Source organism: Pinus tabuliformis, chromosome 7, assembly GCF_031772625.1.
Source record: "Pinus tabuliformis cultivar Carrire ecotype Pingquan chromosome 7, CPIR1, whole genome shotgun sequence".
NCBI classification, from domain to species: Eukaryota; Viridiplantae; Streptophyta; class Pinopsida; order Pinales; family Pinaceae; genus Pinus; species Pinus tabuliformis.
In genome coordinates this window covers 1,295,507,999-1,295,520,194 of record NC_142293.1, presented here as the reverse complement: position 1 = coordinate 1,295,520,194, position 12,196 = coordinate 1,295,507,999, and the positions used below count along the sequence as shown (strand labels likewise).

Here is a 12,196-nt window from a genome sequence, read left to right as displayed (position 1 = left end):
GAATCAATGCACACATCTCAGTGCTTTTCACCAAAATTCCTGAGGAGAATGAGGACGGACCGCCACAGGCACCTGCTGAGAATCATTCCGAGAGCATCAAGGGGAAGCACCCAATGGGGGAGCCATCGAATTCAGAGGATAATTCAGAAAGGGAGCCTCAGCAAGCCCCCTTCCGAGCTCGAGAACTTGAGAGGCCAGCCCCCTCGCAGGACCCCATGGCGATGTGGGAGGGCATCCCAGAGGGACAAGGATGGTGTAGAATTCTGGAAGAAAAACCAGAGGACTAGCGCACAGTGGCTCTCCCTCGCATTGGCTTCCTACGCTCGGGCCGGGTACGGGGTCTTGGTGGATTTCAGGTTCTCGTCTTATGTTTTGGTTTGTTTCCTTCCTGTTCTGAGTCATGGTAACGGCCACTACAGTCTTGCTGGGTTGGCGTCATATGTCTGGTATACGTCTTAAGACTATGCTTGTTTTTTGTCTATTCTGTGTTATGCTCTTGGAGTCTACAGTCTTTCTGGGTCGTATGTCTTTTGTGGGATGCCCCTGCGTGGGCAGTTTTGTTGCATCATTGAAATATCACCGAGTTTTGAATACTGATCTAGTCTGGATATATCGCCCTGCGAGGCAAAAGTTTGAGAATGATAGAGTCATCTAGGGAGCCACAGTTGGCCCTGGGCAGACAGTCTTTTTGGATGTAAAGTTCACCTGTACATATTAATATAAATTAATTAGTATTGCTGAGAAAAAAAAAACACTAAATTTCATTGCTTTCACTTTAATTTAACTATATTTAAATTAAACAACAAATACTAATTATTATGTTGCACTTGTTTAAACTATCACAATAAACTTAAAAGAATATACTCAATATAGGGGGACTTCAAATGATCTGTTCAGCCTTGACAAAATAAAAAAAACTCAATATAATTTGTTCACCTATCAATTTTATCAAAAGAGCCGACAACAACGCTTCATAAATGCTTTTACAACCATCTTGTTACAAAGTACAAAATTTGTAGTAAAATGCATATAATTTATGATTAAGGTTTCCACTAAAATGTTGTCAAGCTGTGGTATTTTGATTTGTATTTTAAGGTAGTTAGAAAAATTAGTATAATAGTCCTTCGCACTCTATGCTTTATAATTTTGATCTGTCGTATGCTAAATATTAAATATCATGTAGTGAGTCAATAATTAAGTTTCAAAGTTGATTAATAAGTTACATATTTTTCGTTAAATAAGAATAAAGTTATATCGAAAAGATAAGATGTAAAAAAAATAAGCAATGAGTCATAGTACATTGTTCTTAATATACAAAAAAATTAGAAGAGCAAAACACAATTTGTCTATTATAATACAAAGTCAAATTATATGACACATAAATAGTGTTCATAATATCCAACAGAGTCCAAACAAGGAAAGTTCAACAACCAAGAAGCCAATTTTATCTATTTACTAATGTAAAAATTATTCCAAGTCCCCCATTTAATTCTTGCATTACTTCGTTACAAAGATTACTAAAAAAATTACAAATTATAATTCACATATCACGTTTGTTTGATTGGTCTTTCTCGACACTTTTCCGGACTATGAAGGCTCCTAGACAACCCTCTTTTCAACACGACAATCTTTGAGCTTCGCATACAACTCATTTAAGACAAAACCACCTCTAACTCTCTTTGATGAAGTTTGTATAATTGGCACTTCTCGATCTCTTGCAAGAAAATCTTGATAGTGGACTATATCTAGCCGTGAATCATAAATACCACATGGATATCATACAATAACATGTAATTGATGGTATTGAAGTCCGAAGCGCAACCAGCATCATCATCATATAATAGACTCATAGAATCGAATTAGCTATACGTTCTCTTTGACACGGAGGAACTTTGAGAGCCATTAATTTAATTATATTCGTCTATTCATCAATCAATTTTGAACTTTTAGAAAAAGAATGAAAACTTAACAAATCTAACCATCATTTTACATGAAGCTACGCATCAAAGTATAAGAAAGTCACCATGACATCCCTCCTTGGCGCAAGAATCTTCGTAGCAACAATAGGAATCAAAGAAAACAAAAACAAAAAATCATCGAGAAAACTAGTGTAGTGTACTGACATTTTGAGAACGCAATCATTGTTGTTATCGTGTTACATCATGATGGTCATCTTACACAAGATGATACATCTCCTAGATGTGTTCGAGAGGCATATACTTTTATACTTACCCTGTCATCACCTCTGTTACCATTCATCTTAAAGGAGTCTACTTTCAAGAATCGAAAAACTCTCAAGAAGAATGTTTGTTCTGTATGATGGGCAGTACCCATTTACCCGCCTGTTGGAAGAATGATACACATCCTTGGGATTGGTTAAATAAATTATATGATATTTTTTTGTTTGTAATTGCGCTATCCGAGCTCCATCATGTCTACTAAATGGTGACATGAACATGGCCCTAAAAAATACGCCTTGAACATAATGAGTGGTGGCTTTGCTTTCTTCTGTCCCTCGGAACATATTGTTGGAAAACATCTTGAGAAACCTCTCTCAACAAGACTAAACCATACTTCCTTAAAGAAACCAGCAGGACGTGTAGGAATCTGTATCCAGAGACTAATCTGATGAAAGGAATCATCATCATAACATGTGGAAGGACAAGACATTGACCAAATTGAAGCATAGAGACTTTGTGTCAGCGACCAAAATTCCTATAATTCTTATGTATGTATCTCGATGCCGAGGTATGAAATATATAAATGACAGATCCGTGGGACCCTCCAGTTAATCAAAATCTCTCCCATGAGCCAGTTCTATTTCTATGACAGAACGACATGATTTATGTCAGTTCCTTGTCTCACTCTTGGACGATGACAGTGATCTATGCAGAGCGACAACTTGAAAGGTTTCCTCAGACCAAAATGACAACTACAATTTCACAGTCTCCTCTTGAATAGAAACAACAGGTATTAAATCTATAACAGAAAAAATTCATAGTATATATCATCTCACACACCTATTAGTACAGAAAACAAAATCTAAAACCTCTTTCATCTCCCTGGGCCCTCCCTTATGGATTTTAACCCATATATGCTCGGATATCAACAAAGAAATTGGACCAGAAAACATGGTGGATATATTCATTCAAAACAATTCATCTATTACACTATGAAGCCAAATTAGAAGCCACATAAATAGTTCTCATGAGATCCAACAGATTCCAAACAAGGAGAATATTGTTGAGAAAATATCTCAACAAAACTAAACAACCAACAAACTAATATTACCTATTTACTAATGCAAAAATTATTCCAAGTCCCCCCTTTAATGCTTACATTTCATTATTACAAAGATTAATACAAAAATGACAAATTATAATTCACATATCACATTTGTCTAACTTGTCTTCCTTGGCACTTATCCCAGCTCTGAAGCCTCCTAGACAATGCTCTTTCACCAGCACAATCTTTGAGCTTTCCATTCAACTCATTTAAGACATAACCACCTCTCACCCTCTTTGATGAAATTTGTATAATTGGCACTTCTCGAAAGACAATTTGGATACTACACTATATCTAGGAGTCAACCATACAACTCACCTTTCTAAACACATGAATATCATAACATAACATGAAAGTGATGGTTTTCAAGCCCGAAACACAACAAAGACCATCATTATATATTAAACGCATAGAATCAAATTAGCGATACATTCTCTCCGCATCGAAAAAATTATGCTCTTCTATTCATCAATCTATTTTGAACTTTTAGAAAAAGGATGAAAACTTCACAAATCTAACCATCATTTTACATGAATCTGTGAAACTATCAACTATTATCAAAGCATAAAAAAGTCACCACGACATCATTCCTTCGCGCAAGAAGCTCCGTAGGAACAATGGGAATCAAAGAAAACAAAAACAAAAAAATCATTCAGAAAACTAGTGTATTATGACTGACATTTTGAGAACGAAATCGTTGTTGTTCCCGTGTTACATCATGATGGTCTATCTTACACAAGACGATACGTCTCCTAGATTAGTTCGAGAGGCAGATATTTTATAGTTACCCTGCCTTAACCTCTCTTACCATTCATCTCGAAGGAGTCTACTTTGAAGAATCGAAAAACTCACCAGAAGAATGGTTGTTGTGTATGCTGAGCAGTACCCATTTACCCGCCGATGGGAAGAATTATACATATCCTTGGGATTGGTTAAATAAATTATATATAGAATTTTGCTGCAATTGCGTTATCCGAGCTCCATCATGTCCACTAAACGGTGACGGCAACATGGCCCTAAAAAATACGCCTTGCACATAATCAATGGTGCCTTTGCTTTCTTATGTCCCTCGGAACTTCTGGTTGGAAAACATCTTCAGAAAGCTCCGTCGACAAGACTGCAACCATATTTCCTTAAAGAAACCAGCAGGATGTGTAAAAATCTGTATCCAAAGACGAATCTGATCATAGGAATCTTCATCGTAAGGTGTGGAAGGAGAAGAGGTTGACCAAGTTGAGACATAGAGACTTTGTGTCTGCCAAACAAAGTCCTACAATGCTTCTGTATCTATCTCGCTACCGAAGTATGGAATATATAAAGCACAGATGCGTGAGACCCTCCAATTAATCAAAATCTCTCCCATGAGCTAGTTCTATGACAGATCAACATGACATGATTTCTCTTGGTTCCGTGTCTCACTCGTGGACGATGTTGGTGATCTATGCAGAGTGAGAACCCTTTTCTAAAAGGTTGCTTCAGACCCAAATGACAACTACAGTTTCACAATCTCCTCTTCAATAGAAAAAACATGTATTAAATCACAGTAGATATCAACTCACACACCTATTAATCTACAGAAAACGAAATCTTGAATCTCTTCTATTTCTGTGGGCTCTCCCCCAGGGAATCAAGCCCATACATGCTCTGATACCAACAAAGAAATTAGAAGAGAAAACATTGTGGACAGATTCACTCAAAACAATTCATCTATTACGCTACAAAGCCAAATTACAAGTCACATAAATAGTGCTCATGATATCAACAGATTCCAAAGAAACAAAATACTCTTGAGAAAATCTCTCAATAACCAACAAACTAATCTTACATATTTACTAATATAAGAATTACTCCAAATAATATTGTTCTCATTAATACTACAACAAATGATGTTAAATTAGATAATCCTCGTAAAATTATTATGATACTCTAAAAAAAATACTAAATTCTCAACATATATTTGAATTAAATTACAGTTTCAAAATATTTATTGCAATATATATTTTATTAAATTTTTGATTAAACAAAATTATTACCCGTTAAAAAAATATCAAAAATTTCCTTATGTTGTAATAAACTAAATTCAATTTAAATGGATCTTAATAATCATCACTATTACCATTTTAAAGGAATTTTTTTAATGGCATCTCTGAAGGTCCAAAGATAAGCATGATACCATATTTTAATTAAAAAAATAATTGGTTGCAGATGGAAATGTGAAGTGATTTAGTTTTATGTAAATTTTAAATAAATTTGTTTCATCGGATGTAAAATAAATGGTTACACAAAATAATACAAGTTGATTTAGTAAATTTTTTTTAAACTTAAATTTAATTATATTTTTTTATTTTTAATAGAATATTGGTTAATACATAAATGCTGAATTTATTGTGTTTAAAGATGTTAACGAAAATACCAACATACACTTCATACAGATGTTTGAGAATAGATTAATTACAAAAATATGATTCAGTGTTGATCTATCATTCATTGAGGATTCACTTCGTTTTTGCATTTAAAGGATTCGGTTTATGTTCATAAAATATATAGATTTATGATAAAGGGATATGGTTACATGTACGGTTAGGAAATCAAAACTATTTTTTAGTTATATTTTATTATAAAATTTTATTTAATAATATATATTTTTTAATAATAAATATTTTATTAGTAAATATATCTTTACATTTTTCAGAGTGTAATCATATTATTTTTGTTTTTAATATTAGTTTTATATCAGTAATTTATTTCATATTTTTCAATATAAGTGATGTAATGTATTACTATCCTTAACATATTAATATTTATATAGATAAGTGATATAATTCACTGTCATAATTGTTTAAATAAATACAATATGAGTATTTTAAAATTATGTTGGACACAAAATGAACTTTCACATCTCTCTTATATTTAATAATATGTCTTATAAATATTCCAAATTTATTTTTATTTATTTTTAAATTTTTTATTAAATTATAATAACTTATTTCTATGTAATAATATATACATTGATAATTTATTAGAGTGTTTAGAAGATGCAGTGTTTATTGGATCCACTCTCAATGGTATAAAGATAAGTATTTATTTTCTATGTTGATGATATTATTTTTTTTGACAAAAAGTCAATATGGTTTTTGCAAGCAACTAAAAATCCTAAAGATTGAGCATGAATACCAGTATTAATAGTAACAAAACTGAAGTATGACAGTTAAATCCAAAAATATTACATATGATACTTTGATATATGAAAAAAATAATTTGGATGAAGGTCCACCACACAAATATATTGGAATCTATATCCATCATAAGATCAATTGGCATTATTAAATTGAGGAAAGGATAAATTGAGGATAAAAAAATTATTATGGGTTTGAAACAATTGTCAGTTTGCAAAATTTTAGATATGAAATTAAAAAAAACTCCACTTTGAAACACTTATCACTCTTATTAATTTATATGGGTGTGAAGTTTAGGGTCAATATCTAGAAATAATAATGGAGGAGGAACACATAAAAAATTTATTTGTAACTTACAATAAAAATGATTTAAACAACATGGGAGCCAAGACATTTCTTAAAATTTCTTCTTACCTTAGCCAAAATCCCCACCTCAAGCTCAAAGGATGTGTAGTATTAGTTAGACAATTTCTAGATAAATGAGGAGATCATTTTCCATAATAAAGACAATATTAAAATTATTATTACTTCAAAATTGAAAGAGAAATCAAGGAAGCATTAGAGCCAAAAATAAAACTAAATATTATAGAGATGAATAATTATCCCCAATTTCAAAAATAAAAAAAATATCCTTTTATTATTACTAATTTTAAAAAGAAAATAAACATTCTTAAAATTTGAACAAATTCTCATGAACATGATGAATTCTAAAAAAAACCATTAAATGAAAGAGCCTATCAACTTTGCTAAAAAAAAAAATTAAAAATGAAAAACAATTCTCTTACATCTAGCATAAAAATAAAGTATTAAAAAATTCTAAATAATCTATCTTTTTCTTAAAATCTAATAAATCAAATCAATCTTAATAGAAATTTTCCCTTTATAAAGAAACATGATATATAAAAATAAATAAAAACTCAAATATTTTAAGATTTTCATTTAAAAATAAAAAAATAAATAAAAAATTCCCAATTTTTTTTATATTAAATTAGACTAAACATTTTCCAGCACAAATATGCATTTTAATAATACTTTTTATTATTAAAATTTTTCCAACAACTTTTTTTGGGTTTATATTAAATTAAAAAGAATACTTTTCAACACAATCATATCAGTTGGATATTAAACGCTTAATATTTACAAAATTTAGGTTGCTATCAAATAAAAGAGTAAGTTATATTAAGTTGAAAGAAAACTATGTCCGCTAAAATTTTGTATATTTATGAGATGTTATTATATCTATCACACACATGGTATAACATATTTGGTTTTCTTTTTGATTGGGTATTAGTTTGTTTTTGACCAAAAATTTATGACGCTTATCTATAGTTTAATATTAGGAATTCAATTGTTATTAAATTTTTTTATTTCAATATTAGGAATTCAATTGTTATTAAATTTTGTTATTATTGAAATTTATTTATTTGTAACGTGATTAGTTGAGGTCTTATTATGGGTGGTTTAGTAACTTCCATTTCTATTAGTTATTAATTTTTTGATTTTAGTTTTATTTAACTTTTATTTAGCTTTTTTATTTATTTATTTTCTTTTTCTATTGTTTCTATTTTCATAAATTATAAATTTTTCACAATATTTTCAATTTAAGTTAACTTATTATTATATTAAAAACATATCTTAATAAATTTAAATATACACGATTATATATATTTAAAAAATAAAACACACATATATAAATATATGTATTTTAATATAAAAAATATTAGTTAATCATATTTCTACATTTAACCATACAATACTTTATTAATTGTTTTATTTTTGTGATGAATTTTGTTTTGTTAAACTATATTTAAACTCAAAAAAAATACTGGCTACTATTTAACCTTTGTTACTAATTAAATTAAAATTAAAAAACTATAATTTCAAATAATTACAAAATACTTTCCTATTAAAAATAAAGTATCCTCAAAAGATTCACGGTTTACCATTTAAATTATACTAAATTAGAAAACACTTCAATATTACAAATAAATTATTATTATTCACTTACCATTTAATATCATATTATCGGGATAAAGTAAGCTTTGATAGAGCTCGTGGCGTGTTTAAATAACATACGCCCCTTCCTTCCCTGCAACCCGTGTCTCAGTTAGGAAATGTGTGTTCGATATCGAATTTCATAATTTGCCTGTGTGTCCCTCTCACTGCCTGCGAAAGGCTGTGAAATCTCTTATAACTGATACCACTCGCTCACCGTTCTCTTAAAGACCTTCCTGATAAATATGGTCCCGTTTTATTTCTGCCACTACCGCAGCCGTCTCTTCTTCTGAGATAGCGAAAGAGTTTCTCAAAACTCATGACTTGATTTTTGCCAGCCGACCTCGAAGATCCGCTGGGATATTAATGTTTTTCAACTCTAAAGGTGTGGTCTTCGCCCCGTACGGAGATCACTGGAGGGACATGAGAAAAATATGCGTAACAGAATTGCTGAGAGCCGAGTCTTTCAAGCATGTGCGAGAGGAAGAAGTGTCTGGCATGATTCATTCAATTTGGGAGGAGAGTGATAGTCGAATAATGCGTGTGAATATTAGCAAGGCTCTCCCTACTCTCACTTCCAACCATAGTTACCATAGTTCGATATAATAAAAATTTGATTAGAAAATTTTTAATTCTAAAAAATTTGGAGACTATACATCTTAAAAGTTAAAATTATCAGATATTTCCCGTCCATTTTTTTCTAAATTAATTTTGAATTTTGAATAACATCCAATAAACTAGATAATATAATAATCTTATAAATACAATTCACCAAAAAAACTTCAATTCCTTTCAATATTTCTTTATTTCTAAATTTAAATCTAAAATATTTTTCTAATTTTATAACTGATTTATCTAAAATCCTTAGTAATAAATATAAACATTTTTAAAAATATCTGAAATTTCGTAAATATAAGCATTTTTAAAAATCTTTAAAATTCCATAAAATCAGTCATTCTATCACAAATTAACAAAATTGTTTCAAATTCAGTGTAACAGATTCTTCCTTCTCCTATTTTACTAGTTTTTTAACCCATAAAAACAATAATAAAATTAGAAAATTATAAACTTTCATTCTGATTTTCCAATTTCTCCAATTTCTGTCCTTCTACGAGCATGACATCCTACCACTATTTGTTCCACCATTATTAACATTCTCTCGGAGTGAATGAACAATCTGCTCCGTCTACGGAAACCATCGACCACAAATTTTGACGCACTTAATTTTTCATTTGACCATCGTTGTAAACCGAATCGAATTTCATCGAATAATACGGTATTCGTATCGAATTCGGGAATTTTCGAATTTTTTTAAGCCCAATTCGGGCGAATTTGGTAACTATGCTTCAACATAGTTTGGCGGATAGTGGCGGGGAGGAATTTTCCTGAGGATGATTTGGGTGTCGATTTCAAAGGTTAGTAGACCTGACAACTGCGGTGGGAGCTTTTCACAACGGAGAGTTTGTTCCTTATTTGGATTGGCTTGATTTGCAAGGTACCGAGTGGCACATGAAGAAAATCCATAAAACATTCCATGAATTTGGGGACAAGATAATAGACGATCACGTTGCTCATCGCATGGCCGCGAGCTCGAGTCACCAGAAAGAGGACGAGCCTCATGCCAAAGATTTTGTCGATGTGCTGCTCCAGAAAGCTGAGGCTGACTCCACAATCACACGCGAAACTATAAGGCTGTTCTACTCGTGTGTCTCTCTGCCCTGTGCCATTCTATTATCATTTTTTAACATGATTCATTAACTTAAATCAATCAATTTTTTTGCATTAATCGATTTATATTTGTTCAGACGGGACGGAGACAACAGCAACTACCTTGGAATGGGCAATGAGTGAGCTTTTCAGACATCCACATGCCATAAAAAGCTTGCAGCAAGAAAAAAAAATTTGGCATTAATTTATCTATATTTGTTCAGACGGGACGGAGACAACAGCAACTACGTTGGAATGGGCAACGAGTGAGCTTCTCAGACATCCACATGCCATAAAAAGCTTTCAGCAAGAAACATAATGGGTAGTCAGGAAATATCACCAAGTGATTGAATCCGATATAGTAAAGATGAAATATCTCCACAGAGTAGCGAAAGAGACGCTAGAGAGTTGTCCATGTTGTTTGATTCTTCCTCCTCTTCCTATTCTTACTTATCATTTGGTTTCTCTTTGACATGATCATACTATGAAGGAAGATGCAAGTGCATCATCCTTATGGCTTTCATTTGCATGTGCAAGTTTATGAAATAACACATCTCTGTTTCCAAATATTTTACATGTGCAAAAATAAAATAGTATAGAAGTTTTATGATTAAATAATAACATATGAAAATGCACTTATTTTGTATCAATTTTCCTTCTATGTTGTTTTGAAACATGTGAGAATTATTTTCTATCAAAGATTCTCAGTTGATTTATTGTTGGTTAACGACAATAACGTGCTTCAAAAGGATTCTTATTATCTAAACTTTTAGTCACAATTCTATTTTTGAGGTAAGTTTCTATGTAAATAGCTTTAGCCCAAAAATAATTGATAGGAATTTTACCCTCCAACATGCTCCATGCGCATTCTACCAACTTTTGGTTCCTCCTTTTAGCTACTCCATTGTGCTGTGAAGTTTTAATGTAAATATCTTTAGCCCAAAAATAATTGATAGGAATTTTACCCTCTAACATGCTCCATGCGCATTCTACCAACTTTTGGTTCCTCCTTTTAGCTACTCCATTGTGGTGTGGAGTTTTTGGTATTACCGTATAGTTGTATAATTCCATTGGATTTGCAATAGTTGACAAATTCATTCGAAATATATTATGCCGCTTGATTATATCAAAAGATCTTTGATGTATTTTTTCTTTTTTCTCTTAGAACCATATTTTTACCTCCTTAAAATATTCAAATACATCAACTTCTTTCTCATGAATTATACCAATGTATGTTTTGTACAATTGTCAATAATATCAAGAAATAATATGTTCCATGTAATCATTTAATATGCATAGGATCACATACATTTTTGGGCACAAGCTCTAAAATGTTCCTTTTACTTTTATCTATATCAATAGTGAACTCTTCCCTATGCATCCTCCCCAATGTGCAACCCCAATGTACAACTTTGATATGGAATATTCATTCTTAATTATTAGAAGCCCTTATACTATTTCTCAATTTTTAGGTACTAATAATTTATGACAATTAATGTGGCCATACCTTTCATGTAAAGAGATTATGTTGTTATTGTTGTGGATGACAATGTTTTATGGATTTCGGTATCACATTTACATTATATAAACCTTAAATTTTATATCATGTTGCAATGACCTTGAAGTGATCTTCCATATCCTTCACTACACAATGTCAATTTACAAATTCTACCTTCAAGCCTTGATTCTATAGTAGAAAAAAAGATTATATGCTTCTTAATACTAGGGACATACATCACATTGTGGATTAGTTTAACATAACCATTAGGTAATGTCACTAACAACATCATGATACCCCTTAATTTCATCTCAACAATCATCTCTAACCAAGGGCTTCATTTTCAAAAGGTGGTTTCCCTTTTTCCATCAAAGAAAAAACATAATTATGAGGATTAAGGTTCCTTTTCTTTTCTTCCTCCTACCTGAGTATATCTTCCGATTCATTAAAAGTGGGATCTACTCCCTTGGCACAAGACCCGTGATGAACATCTAAAACTCATAGAGCATTCCATTTAACACTATAGTGACTAGGT

At 31.3% G+C, this 12,196-nt stretch overlaps 1 protein-coding gene across 1 annotated transcript; it reads left to right on the top strand.

Moving 5' to 3' along the window:
- Positions 1 to 400: 400 nt before the first annotated feature.
- On the top strand, positions 401 to 10,433 carry LOC149252247 (cytochrome P450 750A1-like). The gene is made up of 5 exons (XM_089454106.1): positions 401 to 446; positions 8,734 to 8,947; positions 9,872 to 10,159; positions 10,262 to 10,303; positions 10,388 to 10,433. The coding sequence occupies exons 1-5, from the start codon at positions 401 to 403 to the stop codon at positions 10,431 to 10,433; spliced, it is 636 nt and encodes a 211-aa protein (XP_089310232.1).
- Positions 10,434 to 12,196: the final 1,763 nt, after the last annotated feature.